At 33.2% G+C, this 18976-nt stretch overlaps 1 protein-coding gene across 1 annotated transcript; it reads left to right on the forward strand.

Annotated features, from left to right (window-relative positions):
* The first annotated feature begins 13764 nt into the window (after window positions 1-13764).
* On the forward strand, window positions 13765-18145 carry LOC112765807 (U-box domain-containing protein 4). The gene is made up of 4 exons (XM_025811658.3): window positions 13765-14219; window positions 14757-15037; window positions 15322-17376; window positions 17472-18145. The coding sequence occupies exons 2-4, from the start codon at window positions 14762-14764 to the stop codon at window positions 17529-17531; spliced, it is 2391 nt and encodes a 796-aa protein (XP_025667443.1). The 5' UTR covers window positions 13765-14219; window positions 14757-14761; the 3' UTR covers window positions 17532-18145.
* The last annotated feature ends 831 nt before the right edge of the window (window positions 18146-18976 follow it).

Genomic DNA, 18976 nt, shown 5'->3' on the forward strand with positions numbered 1-18976 from the left:
CACTGGTACCATTTGTCCTCCACGCAACCCTCCACAAAAATAACAAGCCCACACTCACATTCACATACATTCACATTCTTCCTTTCATTCCTCTCAACCACCCGAACCAATGGCTAGAACGAAGACCACCAATTTGAGGCCATCTTCGGCACCTCAGGAGGAAGGCACTTTAAGGGCAAAAGTGGCAAAAGGGAAGAGACCCATGACTGATGAAGAACCACCAACTTCTCCTCCTCTTTGTTCAACCTCTCGTCCTTAAGGACGCTCAGTCCCCTATTCTCGCCTTTCAAAAGGTAACAAAAGACCTTTCATTAACTCTGTAAAGGAACCTGCAAATCCTAATTCAGAGGCCTTCAAATCTCATTTTAGTAAGCGACCTCACTCTCACTATGATCCTCTACGGTTTTCTTCAAGAATGAATTTTGAGTTTCATAGAGATATTGTTTCCAAATGACCCCTGTGTTCTACTTATGTTGCTGATCTAAAGACTTTGGCTGAAAAAGGAATTGATTTTATTGAAAATTTTAAATACTTGGATTAGAAAAAAATTTTGAAATTCGAAAACCTGTATACCCTGATTTGGTCAGAGAATTCTACGCTAACATGCACTATAGTGAGGCTTCTGTTTACTCACGTGTTAAAGGGTGCCAACTCTATTTGAACAAAGAAACTATTGGTAATTCTTTGATTATTATGATGTAAGAGTAAATGCCTACATTTTCGGAAAGTGGCATAATAATCTTGATGTTTCACACAAAAATGTCTTAGCCAACATGTGAGAACATATTCCTCATGGATGGTGTCACACCAAATCATAGAGCCTTAAGTCCTGCCAAAGTACAGCTTCACCGCCTTATCACTCATATTCCAATCCCCCAAAGTGGTTCATATCAGATAGTCACCTTCTGTGATACCTTGGTCCTCTATGCAATACTCAACAAAACTGAAATTTCTTTTGCTTACTTGATGATGTGCTATATGTTCGACTGTATCAAAAGCGATAAAAATATTTCTCTTCCATATGGAATATTTTTAACTTGTATCTTTGAGTATTTTGCTGTTGATCTAAGCAATGAGACCCTAGAAGACAAAATTTCATATCTCAAGAGTGGTGGTGCAGTAAAACAATCAAAGAGAAAAGGCATAAGGGCAGCCAAAAAAACAGTTTTGGAAGAAGAAAAGGAAGAAAGTCTTCCTCCTCCATCTACTGTAGGGACATCCTCCTCTCACAAATACTTAATGAATGGCATTGTTAAGGACGTCTTGCAAGAGTTTATAAATCTCACTAAACAGATGATCAAATCGAGCCAACAAGCTAGGAAACTAGCAATTCAAACTGAGAACTCCTTTAGGAAGTCTCAAAGCCAGGTTGAAATATTGTTCAAATATACAAACTCTTTGGATGACGAACAAGCAATGTCCGATCAATATGAAGATCCTCTCGGAATCGAGGATGAGGGATCTGATGTCGAGTCCTTGTCTACTGCTGCTACTAATGTTTAAAACTTTATTTTTTTGTGAATTCTAGTCTTTGTTTTTTTTATGGTTAAACACTGTTTGCTAATTGGATGACTGTAACTTAACTTTGATATTAACACTTTCACTTGTTTTACACTTTTGGATTGCATATTGAATTGTTTGCTATGCAGGTTTCTCTCCTTGATAACAAAAAGGGGAATAAAGTGACATGTGAAATTGAATTGAAATTGTTAAAATTATGATATTGTGATATTTATGTATGATGGTCGGAGCAGGCTGCTCTTTTTGTTTTGAACTAGTGATTGAAAATCTGCAACTTATAAATATTGTTCTGATTTTGAATATTGTTTACACCTATCATAGCCTCACCTTGGTATCTGAGTTTTAAATGAATGGCTTTGATATGGATTAGCTCTGATTGATGTGTGTTTTAAGGCTAATTGATAATTTTTTTTATAATAGCCTCGTAAATATTGGCATAGGATCAAACAAGTTCTCTAAGACATAAAACTATTTGATATATCTTGAATATCGGCATTATTTTTATGAAAGAATTGTTCAAATCAAGTTGGGATAAGCAAATATTCAGGGAGAACACTGTGATCAAAAGAAAGGGGGAGCTTCAAAACTAAGAAAACATTAAAGGAAAGTTTCTAAAAATGCTCTCATTCTAGTTTTTAATGGTGGTTAAGTGAAGAAAAACTATTGATGAAAATGATGCCACAAAAAAAGTAATTATAGTACAATAAAATAACATCGAATAAGAAATGAAAGAAGAGAACTTTAATATGTTGATAATATTGGTATTGGTGATGATGACAGTAGAGGAGATAATGATGATGATAAAGTATGGTTACATAATAAAAATAATAGAGATAGGAGTGATAATAATGAGGATGAAAAAGATAATGGTAATAGTGGTAGTAATTGGTTACATTGTTGAAAAGATTTTTGTGGGGGTTTAAAACCCCCCACAAAATACAAATAAAACCTTCCACAAAATTAATTTTATTATTATTTAATTATTTTTTTAACAGATGGATTGTATTATCCCAAAATAAAAAGGTTGAGGGTCGAAGTGTCCCTTTTATTTGGACAGGGATCGCTTTGTCCTTCGTGAAAATGGACAAGGACCGGATTGGGTGTTTACTCTTTATTTTATAATGTTTGTAATCAAGGGGGAGATTGTTGAGGTTGAAGAACTAAAATATTTTAAGATGATCACCAAACATTATTGGATTAAAAGCCAAATTGTATGTGTGATTTATTTTGATTAGTGTGCGGAAAATAATTTAATCACACTAGGCCCAAGAAGTATGAATACAAGCCTAAGAGAGGTTCAGCTTAAACAAAGTATTCATACCATTATTCTTGATCCAAAGATTGAATGGTTGAACTATAAGAAAGAAGATAAGGAAGTAAATTGGCCCAAGATCAAACCTAAGCTCAAAATTGGTGGTCCATATCCAAATCCAATCTTTCAACTTAGTTTCTAACTAAGTGATTCAGTTTTCATTTCATTTGAACCACACCACACTACTGAACCAAACTCTCTCTTCTCTTTTCTTTCACATAACCCACTTGAACTCTCTGAAACAAAAGAAAGAAAAAGAAAGTTCTGAGTTAGGGCAAAATTGAAGAACAAAAAGCAAGTTTCTAAATCCAAGCGAAGAAGAGGAAGTCAAAGAGACTAGAGAAAAAAGGCAAAATCAAATCAGAAGGGTAAATCACAAAAAGAAGTTTTCACATTTTTGCTTCGTTGAAGGTTACTAAAGAAATCCTCTGCGTTGCAAGCATCGATCTGAAAAAATGAAGAAAGTAAATATCATGGAGCGCTGCTATGAATCAACTTTCAAGAATCTGACTTGGAGACAAAGCACGAATGAAGGGTTCAGATTCAACAAGCAAGATAAAAAAGGTTGAAAGAGAATATAGAAAGTATGGTTGCATGTATGGTTAAGTCACTGCTTCTGCCCTATCTATCCTCTGTCACGTCGCTACTGCTTCTGATTTTGGGAGAAGAATTCAAACAAGTGCTGAAAGCAAGTTTCAAGCCTAGGAAGCTTCGTTCCTCTATTAAAGGTGTGAACGGCCAAGGATTGGAGTAAGAAGTGAGAGCACAATATTTGGGTTTTCATAGCTCACTGAGCTAGTCATTCTTCTCCTTCATGGTTCTCATTGAATATCTTATTTTCTCAGTCTAGTCTTTTTTTGTTATCAATGGAAAAAGGCAATACTGTGAGGATTGTATGAAAAATTCATTGAATGGAAAAAGGTAAGAGAGTTAGACTTGGAGAAAAGCCTATGTTTACTTCAGAAATTCTTTGTAAATTTTTCCATTTTGTTGTCATGATCTTGAGGGGATTCCCTTACAAGCTGGGTTAGCACTTTGCTGTTGAAAGCTATAGTAAGTTCTGAGTCAAGTCTGGTTTGAGTTAGAAACTGGATTTGTCCTAGATAGGATTTGCTTGCCTCCACCTCTACTTCATCTGCCTCGCTTTCTCCTCCATGTCTACCTATGATTCATCTGCCTTTTTCTTCTCCTCCATTTCCACCTTGCTTCAGATCTGAGTCGCCTGCATCCCATCACCATTGTGTCTTGTAACACCCTACCACACAGAGCCTTATGCTTAAGTCATAATTCAGAGGTAGCGAGGTATTACGACCTCTAAAAATAAAATTTAGTACATATAGTAGTGTGAAAAATGTTTATAACTAGGAGCCTTTGAAAAAAAAGGGGTAAAACAAAATCGTTAAATAGAAAAGCGCAACACTCCGATCAATAACGTAACAAAACAGATAAAGAATAGACTAACGTGAATACATAAACAAGAGAGTGCCAAAGATACGAATATCAAAACTCAAGACCCGATTTGCGAAGATAACCGGTCCGAGTATAAAAGTATATATATATATATATATAAGAAACCCAAGAGAAACCCAAAAGACAAATTACCAAAAACATGTTCTCCAAAACAACCTCTAAGAGGAGTCAAAATAGTATATACTTATTTAGTGGAGATAATAAGTATCTAAGTAAGTACAAAAAAAAAACCAAAATAAAGTCCCGAGAACTAAGGATCTTTGCTAATCCAGAAGTCTCCAGCATGCCTCAGCGAGAAGCCTCACGACTTTCATCTGAAAACCACAAAATCCGCATGGGTGAGAATCGGAGGTTCTCAGTATGGTAACAATACCCACATATCTAACATGTAATGTCCTGGGAAAGTCAAAGGCAATCCTAGAACTTCGAACAGATAAAATTAAAGCTTATAAACAGACTAAACCATAAATGACAACTGACTAAAGATCTTCAATCTAACTAATAGTCCCCTTTCTAAATCATGTGAACCTCCCAACCGCCATCAGTAGTTTGATATTGCAAACACAATTATATCAATAAGAAAATGCACAAATAGGAAGCAGATATAGCATTTATACAATTACCAAGTATTATGCAGTCAGTTAGGCATTCCAAACAATTCACATATAATGCATATGATGTATGCCTATCCTAGTGGCTGATGAGTCTCATCTGTCGGTTATATAGCCAACCCGACAAGTCCTGGTAGCTAACCATTGGACTGTCCCTCTGTCGTGCATCCCCAACTCGAGTTATACTCAATCATAATCATCAATACATATTCACAACACCCACACTAGTGTCTATTCACGGGGGCGAGCTCATCCGGAACTTTCACATTGTCCGGCCGCACTTACGACATAGGGTCAGCAGAGTATCGAGTCTCCACCTAGAACACGTGGTGACTAGCCACTGCTTTCACCCAGGGAAACTCGTATCTCAGATAGTGGAAGTGCAACATTCACATTTATTCAATACGCATATATGCAATCATACTCAGCCATAGTTCAATAATGGCTCAGCCATAATTTGGCAATATCTCAGTCATTCGGCTCATAATATAATCCATAACCAGCCAATTCATTAACAATTACAGTCCTTCGGCTCTTGGCATATAAAGTACTTCCACAATCATCCTCCGTATCTCATACAATGATCTTTGATCATCATTCATCATTAATTCTCCCCTTACTTCATCCACAAGTTACCATATTTCCTAACTTCTTCCCATTGCTAGGCATATCACAAGGATTTAAGACATAAGGGGTGAGATCGAAGGCTTAGAAGTCTGAAATTTGGCTTTAAAAACTCAAAAATCAACCTTGGGATGAAAACAGAGTTACACGTGCGCGTCGCCCACGCGCACGCGTGGATGGGGGAAAAGCAAAGTGATGCCTACGCGTGGGTGCATTTTGTGCCCCTCCCTTGCACAAAACCAGCACAATACCCGGACAACTCTCGGGAACTTTGGCTGGGCAACTAAATCAGCACATTGACGCGTACGCGTCGGCTAGGCGCACGCGTGGGGGAGTGAAAATTTGAAACTGACACGTGCGCATCGGCCACGCTTACGCGTGGAAGTACGATCTGCCAAAAATTTTACTAAGTTAAAAAGCTGTAGAATTCCAGTTTCAAACCCTAATCTTCCGACGGGCATAACTTTTTTGTTCCAAGTCATTTTCCATCCGTTCTTCGAACGGCATAAACATCTCAGATCCAATTTCATTTCTAATCAAGTTTGACACAAATTGGGGATCCAGAGACCAAGATATGCTCTGTCAAAGTAAGCCCAAAAACCACATTTTTATACAAAGTCACAAGGTTCTATTTTCAAAACAAACAAATTTCAACCCTTTTCAAAACCAACCAAAATATACCAAAAATCAACCTCAAACCTCCTCAACTCATATGTTAATATTTTTATCAAATTCGCAATCACCAATGCACCATTTTAACTAATCTCAACCAAATAACTCAATTTCAAACACAATATCATGTTATATATATTTCCTCATCCTAATCTCCAACAATACCCTTCCCAATCAACCCTCAATACATACAACCAATATCACCCTCACCATCAACATGGTTTCACCTACAATTCAACTTCAACCAATCATTAAGCGTATATCAAAACATGCATATCTCTCATGCATCATACCATCACAATACCAATATTCATTAATCACATACATAACGACACAATTTATCTCAACCATTCAACAACATCAACCATTCAAGTCCTATCTTAGGACCTCTAGCCCAAGTTTTCACACCACATTACATTTTAGATACAGGAAACCGAGACCATACCTTAGCCACTTTTCCGCTTAACCCGGAACACCTCCAAATCACTTTTTCACAAGCTCTTAAAGCTTTAACACCTCCAAGAACAGATTTTTAGCACACAGAGCCCTTCTTCCAAACTTTCCAAAACCTCAATCAAGCTCCAACACACATATATACACTTCCTAAACCACAATATCACATTCAAACATACCCACTCAATACCCAAACATCATAAACCAATAAATTCTATTAGGGTTGAAAATCTTACCACACCCAAGGATCAAAAAGACAAAATTAAGCCTCTTCTTCAAGCTAGTTGGATCCTATAACATCAAAGAGCCCAAAATCTCAACACTTTTTTCCAAAAATTTGAATTTAAGGGCTGAGAATACTAGACTAAAATCGTGGCTTACCTCAAGAACAAAGTAATGGATTTTGTAGAGCTCATCGCGGTGCACGCGTGGCCGCAAACGGTGCAGCAATCGGAGCTCCGGATCAAAAGTTATGATGGTTTGAAGATCAAGTGAAAGTTAGAACTTTGGAAGAGTGTTCTTCCCCTCCCTTACTCCATTTCAGCGTGTTTGAGGGTTTAGAGAGGAGAGAGAGTGCTGTTTTTAGGGTTTTAGGTTTTGTTTGGTTGGGTCAAGGGCCCAATATGGGTCCGGTTGGTCCGGTTTGGCCCGTTCGGTCTAATCTTGGGTCGATTTCTTTAAAATTGATATTGAAATTAAATTCTCATTTTAATTTCCTCTATCATATTAAACCATAAAAATCACATTTTTAACTTTCTAGAATAAATTCTAATTCTAATTTATGGATTAATTAGTCATTAATTAACCAGACTTTACATGTCTCACATATATGTACCGTCTCCACTTTAACACATCCACCTCCACCAACTCTTCCCTCACCTTCACTTTCAATCTCTATTTTAGATTTTTTTTTTCAAAAAATACAATTATTTAATTGATTGTTGAATTTAGTTTGTCTTTTCTATTTTAAAAAATAAAAATAATTACTGAATTGATTATTGAATTAGGTTGTTGATGGTAATAAATTTAGGCTGAAGTTAAACAATTAGTAGTAATAGTGGTGATGGTAAAAATAATAACAGTAGTAATAGTGATAGAAAAATCGTAATTACAAATGTATTATTTATATATTTTTGTGTCTATATCTCTTTGTATATTCGTATTTGTGTATACATTAATCAAACGCTGCCTCATGTAATTATGTCTCAAATGTCCTTTGATTCTATTCTACTTTCTTCTTCCATTGTTGTTTTAATCATTTATCACTTTTGTTTTAATTTAAGTCTCAAGGTAAAGTAGCCTTATCAACGAAATTGTTTATATTTTGATGTATTTTATTGCTGCATACTTGCATTCCACGTTCTGAAAATTAAATTGATTTATCAAATCACTATAATTACTTGTTCACCAATTTAATTGTTGGTAGAACTGAAATAATTGATTTTAATAAAAAAAAATATAAAATTATAAATAATACACAAAAGCATAAATATTCTAAAGTAAATTTTAAAAATATACAAATTTAAAGTACAACATTAACTAAAGTATTATAATCCCATGTAAATACACAAACAAATGGTGCAACGGTAAAATTAAATAAATTAACAATTCAATTAACAATCACAATGCCAACCATTTCAATTTATCGAATTTACAACTGTAACTAGGGACGAATCTACTTATATTGTAGAGGGGCAAGTGTCCCACTATAATTTGAAATTTTTTTAAATAGTGCATAACAATAATATTTATTTGTTCTCATTAAATTATTAAATTTGATTCCACAATATTTTTTTTATTCAACTTTTGACACTTGGTAGTCAATTTAAAAATTTCATATTAGATGTGCATTATAATGATAAATTCTCAAATTTAAATGAGATTGGTGTTCTTTCTTAAAAAATCGACTTGAAAGAATATTATCTATCCATTGATATTTTTTTTTCTTTTGAAATTAGTTTTAATTTTTTCCATAACGATTACACTAATTGAATGAACTTTTTCAACTGTAAATATCATTAAGATCAGAGCTAATTATATGAAATGTGGGTTTTAAATATTTTTAAATAATTGTCTAACAATATATATAAGAGACATTTTGATTACATTGTCAATAAAAAATTATTCAATTTTTTAAAAATATGAAATATAAAAAAATAAAATTCTAAATTATATGTTATTATTTAAATTATTATTTTAGTTTTTTAATTTGTAATTAAATATTCTGAAGACTAATCATATTTTATAATAACAAAATATAATTATACCAATAATTATATTACGTATACATAAAAAATATTATTTGTATAAAATAAATTTTAAAATACAAAATATACATTGAAAATAAGTTAAATAATATATATTTATTTATACACAAATTTATAGTAGATAATTTGATAGCTAATTTTTTATATAAAAATAATATTTTTATTATAAAAATTATCACATTATATATATTTTGTTTTTACTATCAAAATTTTCTGGATCCGTTACTGACCGCCCAACAATAAATTCAAAATTCTCAACACCAGTAAAGAGACAAGAGGGAGATAAAAGATGTTCGTCGAAAAAAAAGAGAGAGGACGAGACCAGAGATGGACGAGGGATCGAACCATAACTAACTAAGATAATAAAACAACAATGACGAAGATGAAGACTAGAAGACGAGATGCACGACTGCACGAGGAACGACAGCTGGAAGGCGAGATGAAAGAGAAAACGATAACACCACCTGGAAGCGTGATGTGAGGAAACGACCATGACGCCTGGAAGTGTGGCATAGGACACGACGACTGCGACGGCCAAAACTTTGTTGGATTTTCCCTTATTTTTTTCAAAAGACTTAATTAAAAATCTAATTTTCATTCGATTTTTAGATTTGTCACCGATTTTGGAACAAAATGTTTTTGCTTAAGAACCTGATCGACTTGGCTTTCGGTTCTCATTTCGACTGGTCGAAGCAATCAAGATTTTTAGAATTATGGTTGCAATGTTACTAAGACATTCATGAGTTAAATTTTAAAGTCGTTTCGAAACTTGTAATCCAATTTTGAACTCGTTCCTGAATTTAAAATTGTCTAAAATTTATTCCTGAACTTAATAATTGTCTTCCTTAAATTATTTTTCAACAACAGATTGATGACGTGATTGGACGAAGGCCACGCCGGACTTATAAACGTCATCATTTTCTTTCTAAAGCTGAAGATGAGAGTGAACTTGAAAAAGTTCTTCAGTTTTTGCCCTCTCTTCCTCTTCTTCTCCTTGAATTTTACCATAATGAACTCTCCTCTCCTCTCGACAATACCACTTCCGTGGTAGGCGACTAGTGTGGAAGTGGAAGAAGGCGGAATAAACTGTCGAATTTTGGATCTTCCTTAATAAATTGTTTCAGATAATTGATGATCACACGATTCTCAACATTTTCAAAGTCATTGAAAGGGAGAAAAAGTAGCTTAGCGGCAGCGGCGACGGGAGTATGTCTAACAGGGAGATCCGATGTTCTTATTGAAGAGAGAGGGGTTGATTTTGGGAGTGATGAGGTAGCAACGAGTGGAGTGAAAACCACGTCGTTTCAGTTATATTTGATGCCAGAAAGGAAATGACGATGTTTACAAGTTTAACGTAGTCTCCGTCCAACCACATCATCAATATGTTATCGAAAAATATCTCAAAGACGACCATTATTAAGTTCAAAAACAAATTTAGAGTAATTTTAAGTTCAAGGACGAGTTCGAGACTCAATTACAAATTTAGAGATCATTTTAAAATTGAACTCGCCGTTATTTTTTAAAATAAAAAAAAGGCCCAAACTCAGCATTTACAAGGCTAAAGATGAGTTGCATAAATGGTCAAACAGGAACTGATCAAATTTAGAAAAAGAGAACAGAGGACATTTGACCAAGTAAAAAAGTAGAACAACGGTGGTTGTTTCTATGTGAAAGCACCTTCATTCATGTCACATCTGAAACTTAATCTCTGTGGAAAAAAAAAAGTTACATGTTATATTTTTCTTAAAAATATAAAATTCACGAGAACGTAAAAAAGTGAAACTTAATTTGTGCCCATAGTATTTCTGTTACACGAATTACCATATTTATAACAAGAATTAATTTTAAGTCAATCTTGTCATTTCCAATTTAATTTATATAGGTAAGAAAAATTGTAATATTAATTAAATAATTTTAATTTCCTTTTTTTATCAATTTATAATAATTATTTTATGATTTTATTAAATAAATATTTCAATTAAAAATAATATAATTCCTTTACATGTATAGGTTTAAATAATTTTTTACTATGTGTAAAAACATAATTGTTTTTAAGATAAACGATTCAAAATTCACTCAAATTATCTTGGTACTAATAAAAAAATACGCTGACCCATATATATACGATTTTCATGGCGTGCTTCGCATTCCTCCTTCTCCTCCTCCTCTTCCTTCTTCTTCTCCTTCTTTTCCTACTCTTCTTCTTCTTCCTCCATGAAAACGAATTTTTTGCCAAATTTGATCTCCTTCGTGCGTTCTCTCTTTGCCTTTTCATTCGTTGTTTTATCTGCGTTTATCACTGGTATTCTTGCTTCGTTTTTTTTTTTCGATTTTCATAGTTTTTGAAATTAAGCTTTGAAATCGTTTTGAAGATAATAGAATTTCAGAAATACACCCAAACGATTACAGAAATACACCCAAACAATTACAAAAATACACCCAAAGGATTACAGAAATACACCCAAACGGTTACAGAAATTCACCCAAAGGATTACGAAAATACACCCAAAGGATTTAAGAAATACACCCAAAATTCGTTGAATTACACCTTATACATAATTCAGAACTCTTTCTCTTTCTCCTCCTCATCTTCTATTGCTTCTTCTTCTTCAAAAACGATTTCAAAGCTTGATATCAAAAAATAATGGAAATCGAGAATAACGAAGAAAAAAAAACAGAGAGAAAAGCACGTAAATGAAGAAGGAGAAAGAGAAGGCAAGAAACGAAAGAAAAGAAGAAGAAGAAGAGGAAGAGGAAGAAGAACGTGCATCAAGAAGAAGAAGAAGAAGGTGCAGAAGATGAAGAGGAAGAAGATGAAAAACGTGCAGTCAAGAAGAACGAGGAGAAACACGACGATGAAGATAAAACACTTCAAAAACGAAGAAGAAGAAGAAGAAGAAGAAGAGGAGGCACAGAAAAAGAAGAAGAAGAAGGAGAAAAAAAAGAGGAGGCATGGAGAAAGAAAAATAAGAAGAAATAAATGACTTGTATAACTTGTATGGGAAAACGCTTGTATGCAGAGAATTTCTCTAAAATTATCTCCTAAATTTGACTTTTTTTTTTTCGATGTAGATTCTAAGATGTGTTGTTTATGATTATGAAGATTGGAGAGCTTGTGTGTGTTTAATCAATATAGAGCCTATTTTTTTCTTTTAAATTTCAAAAGGGAAAAAAAAACTGGTGGTCCAATTTGAGGGAAGGTAAATTCAAATTCGAGAGTTTACAAAATAGATGGTCAGATTTATATAAGTTTACAAATTAAGTGTGTTTAGATTACAGTTTATAAATGGGAGTTTGCATAAAATTGATTTTGCAAACTTGATTTTGATGAAAAGTAAGTTTGTATTGAAGTTATTTATGTTTGGCCATTTTTATATCAAAATGGATTGTAGTAAAATAAATATTGTTTGGATTACACTATTCAAAATCACTTCTAGATGAAAAATTACTAAAATAGATATCAACTTAAATAATTTTTTTATATTATCCAGTTATTTTAATTTAGATATTTGAATATTCTTATTAATTAATTTTATAATAAAATTAATATTTATTTATTAAAATAAAAATAACATATAAAAATTAGCAAAATATATTTTATATTAAAAATAAAAAATATAAATTATATATATAAGAGTATTTAATCAAATATGTTACATTTTTTTAAATTTTAAATATTAACGTAAAAATGTTAATTTAGTATTTTTTTTTTACATCGTATTTTTTTAATATTTTCAATAATCTTATTCTTAATATTATTTTGGAATCCAACGTGATTTTATTAATACCTATGATTAATTTTTTATTTAATTTGTCTTTTTTTAATATATCATAATTTATATTATAAAAAATTACAATAAAAAATTGTATATACTAGAATTATAATTATAAAAAAATACTAAAAATAATAAAATTAAATATTTATCTTAGTAGAAATGAAACAAATCTAAAAGTTCTTATAATATATTTTATATAGTATATTTTTAGTTCTTTTAGTACTCTTTTTTAGTACCTATAGTTTTTTACTATTATTATTATTTATGGTTAATTTTTTGTTTAATTTACTTTACCTAATAGGATCAATAAATTATATTATGAAAAGATAATAATAAATATAATTACAAAAGTTATAATTATAAGAGTGTATAATGTCAAATAAAAATTTAACAAAAAAATAAAAATAATAAATAATAGAAAAAGAGAGCTCATATAGAGAGAAATAATAAGAATTCCATAAATAATACAATAACATGTCTAAAGATTAAAATTGGTAAAAAAAAAATATATGTTTAGTATAAATGGCTAAAAGCTCGTTAGTAAAACGCAGAAGTTAGAAATTGTTGCTTCTGGTAAACGTGGTTTTGACTACAAAATCACTTCTACGTTTGCCAAATCAAAAGTTAGTCAAACAAAAAATTAAAATTTTTTCTCTTCAAACGAATTTGCCAAACGGATTTGCTTAAACGTGTTTTTTCTCTTTTTGAGAGTTTACAAATTAGATGGTCAGATTTATATAAGTTTACAAATTAAAAGGTCGGTTTTGTATTTTTAAAATTTTAAAATATTAAAATTACAAATTGAAAAAGTAATTTTGTGTTTTAAAAATTTTAAAAAGTTAAACTTTTTAAATTGAAGAGTCAAATTTGTGATCTTCATATGAAAAAATATATCAAATTTCACGTATTATTGGAAAATACTACTATAAATCCAATATCAAAATTAAAAAATACCTAAATTTTTATTAACGTAATTAGGTAAAACATCTCAATTTATAAATTTATATTTTTATCATATTTTTAATTAATAAAATAATTCAGATACAATTTTTTGAGTTAGTTTTGTCTTTGAACGGAGTTGCTATTTCTTCTAAGAAAAAAAAAATCAAATTGGGTTCGAATCAGTTGCGACAAAATTTCGTACACAAGTAACGCGGAGAAGTAATATCTATGCGCTACTTGTTCAAAGCTTACTAAAATGATAGTCAAACCCAATAGTCAATAGTCACAGACACAAATGTCAGAAAATAAAAGAAAATCAAAGTTTTAGAAAAGTTCAACGCTATATAAGAACAATTTCATATTGATATTTCGCGTACATAGAAATGTAGAAGCCATTTTAGAAGTCAACGTCAAAGGATTGAAAGGTCCCAACATAACTCTCCGATTCTCATCATCTTCTTCTTCTTGTTCCCTACCGCGTCCCTTTCATTTCCAGCTGAAACAAAAGCCTCTTCCGCCGGTGTCTGCGGTGTTTTCAACGCTTCTTTCTTTGCTTCATCAAATATTTCCGGTAATCCGCATGTTATTTCTGTTATACTTCCCAATGTTGTTTAAATCATTTGGAAGTTGTTTGAAGTTTTTCTAATTTTGCTACTTTATTCAGTTGTATGTATTGGTGTTGTTTGATTGGTTGTGTGTCCCTTTGATGATCTTGCTTGGTGTATTGTCGTGTTTTCCGTTTCTTGATTCTCAATGAAAATGAAAGCTTGACAATTTTCCTTTTTCAATTAGCTGTTAAGGTCTAGTTTGATATGATAAACATAGTTGAATCTGTTTTTACTCTTTGTTGAGTTGTGTTGAGTTGAGTTCAGCTTAATTTATGTTATGCTTGGTTGCCAATGATTACGTAGCTGGTTTCAAGTCTGGATAATCAAGGAGGAGAAAGTAGCAATAGCACATGTTGAAGAAAAATATGTTGTGATGGTTTTATGTATTTTCTTGGAGTAGAAACAAAATGATAAATTTCCCTCCAGAAAATGTTAATTTTTTTTGTTACACATATTTCAAAACTGATGCTGAGTGTTTTATTTTTTGTTTCTTAATACAGGTACTATGGACATATCTTTGTTAAATGTGCTCTCCAATGGCATATCCTCATTTTTGCATCCATCATTTTCTGGAAACATGAACTCAAAACCTGTATCAATGTATTGCCAAAGTGCAGAGCAGACACTTAAGTTGTTGAAGCCAATTATCGACACAACTGTTCATTCTGATATATCTGCTGATGAAGAGCTTAGAAAGTTATTTGAGGAACTTGGTCAGTCTGTTGATGAGTTGAGGGAGCTTTTCGAGAATTGGCATCCGCTATCCAGTAAATTTTACTTTGTAAGTCCTCATTAAATTCCTTAATTCACAGATAGAGAAGAGATTTTTATTTTAAGGTGTGATCTTCAGTTTTGATTTTGGAAGGTAAGGAGGAAAAAGCAAGGGCTTGAATTAATCTATTTTACTCTCTAAGCCTTTCCTATCCCTCAAAAATTAAATTTTAGAACTCGTAAAATAAGCTGAGCTTATATTTGCAGTGATTGATAAGTACTAACTGCTTTCTTGTATAGTTTTCCTGTTAAGCATGTGTTGATTATCATTATTTTCTCTTTCTTGATCACTAGGTGATGCAAGCTGAACCGTTGATAGCTAGAATTCAGTCTATAGGGTTCAATATTTTGCAGAAGCTGAAGGCTTCACAGCAATGTCTACCTGATGATTTGGGGCATGATATGACATCAATCATTAAGGAAGCTATAAATGAACAACCGGAAGGCGAAGGACCAAGTTCTGAGATTCTAGCAAATATTGCCGAGATCCTCGACTTAAGGTCTAATCAAGATGTTTTGATTGAAGCTGTGGCCCTTGAAAGGTTGAAGGAGAATGCTGAACAAACTGAAAACATTGCAGAAGCTGAGTATATTGATCGAATGATCTCTGTTGTGACTCGAATGCATGAGCGAATCATCATTCTCAAGCAAGCTCAGAGCTCTATCCCGGATTCGGTACCTGCTGATTTTTGCTGTCCTCTCTCTTTGGAATTGATGACAGATCCAGTCATTGTGTCATCCGGGCAAACCTATGAGCGAACTTTCATCAAGGACTGGATTGATCTTGGGCTCATGGTTTGTCCAAAGACTCGTCAGACTCTGGTTCATTCCAACCTAATACCTAACTACACTGTAAAAGCATTAATTGTTAATTGGTGCGAAACAAACAATGTGATACTAGTTGATCCAGTAAAGTCCACAAACATAAATCAACTGTCTCTCCTTCATGGATCTATTGAGTCTGGTACAATCAAGGAATCAACTGTTAGAACTTCTTTCAGTGCAAACCATCAAGAGGAAACATCACCATTCCATCCTAGTTCAACTCCAGAAGATTCCTTTAGTGGCGTGGATAATGCACAGCATGTGGATCCTGTAAGAATATCATCTGCAGTTTCAGATGACAGGTCTGCTAGCTCGGACGAAGAAAGTGTGGATTTAGTTTCACAATCATCAACTTCACCATCTAGAAGGGAAGCTTCAAATGCCTTGAGATCAGAGCAATCTCAAAACCATGTAAGAACTTATTCTGATTCCAGTGAACACTCTAGTGAAAATTTTCATCAAGGCATACAGGGTGATAGCAACAATGGTCCTCTTCCATCATCAACCAGTCCAATCCACAGTCGAGATGCTTCTGAGGAATTAGCTCCCGAGCTGGATGCTGGTGCCAGGCCAATTCCACAAGGCGAGCCCGAGTTTTCACCACAACTTGTGCAGCCAAGGTTTCCAAGAAAAACTGTATTACAACGGCCGTCAGAGAGGTTTGTCCCTAGGATAGTTTCTTCTCCTCCTGTTGAACCAAGAGGCGATGGATCCGGTATTGAATCCAGGGTTAAGGAGTTGATTGAGCTCTTGAAGAGCTCTTCTCTTGATACTCAAAGGGAAGCCACAGGAGAACTCCGCCTTCTTGCTAAGCACAACATGGATAACAGAATTGTGATTGCAAACTGTGGAGCCATTCCCTTGTTGGTCAATTTGCTTCTATCAACCGATACAACAATCCAAGAAAACTCTGTTACAGCACTTCTTAACTTATCAATCAATGACAACAACAAAAATGCAATTGCAAATGCTGGTGCAATTGAACCTCTGATTCATGTCCTTGAGACAGGTAGTGCAGAAGCAAAGGAGAACTCGGCGGCTACTCTTTACAGCTTATCAGTGGTTGAGGAGAACAAGATCAGGATAGGGAGGGCCGGGGCTATTAAACCTCTGGTTGAGTTATTAAGTAATGGAACTCCAAGGGGTAAGAAAGATGCTTCCACTGCTTTATTTAACTTGTCAATATTTCACGAAAACAAGGATCGAATTGTAGAAGCTGGTGCTGTGAAGCACCTTGTAGATTTGATGGACCCTGCAGCCGGAATGGTCGATAAGGCTGTGGCTGTTCTAGCAAATCTGGCCACAATACCGGAAGGAAGAACTGCCATTGGGCAGCAAGGTGGCATTCCTCTTCTGGTTGAGGTTGTTGAGTTGGGTTCTACTAGAGGAAAGGAGAATGCAGCAGCAGCTCTTCTACATTTATGCGTAAACCATCCGAGATATTTAAACATGGTACTCCAAGAAGGAGCTGTTCCACCATTAGTCGCTTTATCAAGATCAGGCACCGCAAGGGCTAAAGAGAAGGTATAGTTTTTTGTTTATGGTTTCATATCTAAGTTTCCTCTTTATCTTCTTTGTTTTGTTACAAAATGTGGTGACTGAGATTTGGTTCTGTTTAGGCCCTGTCTCTTCTGAATCATTTTAGAGATCGAAGGCATGGTGGTGCTGTGAGGGGCTGATTCTTTGTTACCAACTTCTTCTACCATCTAAAAGGTTTTGAATTGACTCTTAAAGAATGTTGCTAATTTATATATTTTCAATTTCTTGTAAAGATAATAAACATGGATTATATGTATCCTCTTGTAAACAAACCTTACAATGATGTGATGAAAAATTATACATGTAAATCTTCTTTGTTACAAAAACATGATGTCTAGCTTTTGTTGCTGACTTGTACAAGTTGTTCAATGACATTCAATTATGTATTAACTTCCAATTCAGTTAGATAGGGATCTGATCTATCTGGACCTTCTTGTCGTCCTTCGATTTCAAAGGGGCAAGGAAGCGATCTTGAAGTTCTGAAAAAATGGTTGCCTTGATATCAGCAATAGAAACTAGAAAGCACTATATACTTAGAAATAATTGAAAGTACTGGCAGGGAGCCAATACATGTTGTATTAGATATTTCTTGAATCCCTATTGTTTGTATTTTTCAATTCATTTTTGAATATTTGTATCAGTATAGGTGAAGCTTCACAGTAAGTAGCTAAATAATCGTTATGTTATTGTTCTACAATTCTACATTGAGGCAATAGATTTATGAAACATTAAAGTCTCTTAATTTATAGTTTAAGATTTCTTAATATTTGTTACTTCTGTTAATTTCATGTGTTGTTATCCATATCATGTCTTATAATTTTTAAACTACCATATCCATGTATTAGTGTTGTTATATTTCAGCATCTGCTTGGAGCTTCTTAGGAAGACTTGGGCATTTTTCGGTTGTCTTTAACCAAATTCTATATTTAAATTTTTATATATATTCTGTTTGTTGAAGTTTTGGTTCATCAATCATGTTTTAATATTTCCTTCCTTTTTTTCTTCCCCCTTGGATGAGGTGAATGCATAGTAGTGTTTCAAAAAGCTTCCTTACAATTTCTCCTTATGTAGTAGTTTTGGAAAGTTGATTCTATTATTTTCTATACTAGCAGAAGTTATGACAACCATTTTTTAACATATAAATTGGAAAGAAAACTTGTAGAATAAGTATTTATAGTGATTGCTATTAAAATTTTACATTTGATTAAAAATATAGTCTCATTAGATTCTTGAGGAATCTTCTTCAATATTGAGCTAACTTTTACGATCAAATTAAATTTACTTAATTATAAATATTATCAAAATTTTAGATGGATCACTCACGGATATGCTCAGTAATGAGTCTCCATGGTTTATCTTTGGAGGTAGGTGAAGGAGAACTAGCTGGGAGGATAATTAGTCGCAACGTTGTAGCATGAAAGCATCCTTTCCAAGGCTTTTTTCAATTTTGAACCATAAATGATTCATCATTAAAAAATGTGGATTTTTGGGATGGAATAGAGTGAATTTGGAATTTTTAGCGGGAGAGCTTTACCAATAAGAATTAGAATGTTAGATTAGCTTCACGGTGTCTTACAATTGGCTA

This window comes from Arachis hypogaea, chromosome 17 (assembly GCF_003086295.3).
Source record: "Arachis hypogaea cultivar Tifrunner chromosome 17, arahy.Tifrunner.gnm2.J5K5, whole genome shotgun sequence".
In the NCBI taxonomy this organism is placed as follows: Eukaryota; Viridiplantae; Streptophyta; class Magnoliopsida; order Fabales; family Fabaceae; genus Arachis; species Arachis hypogaea.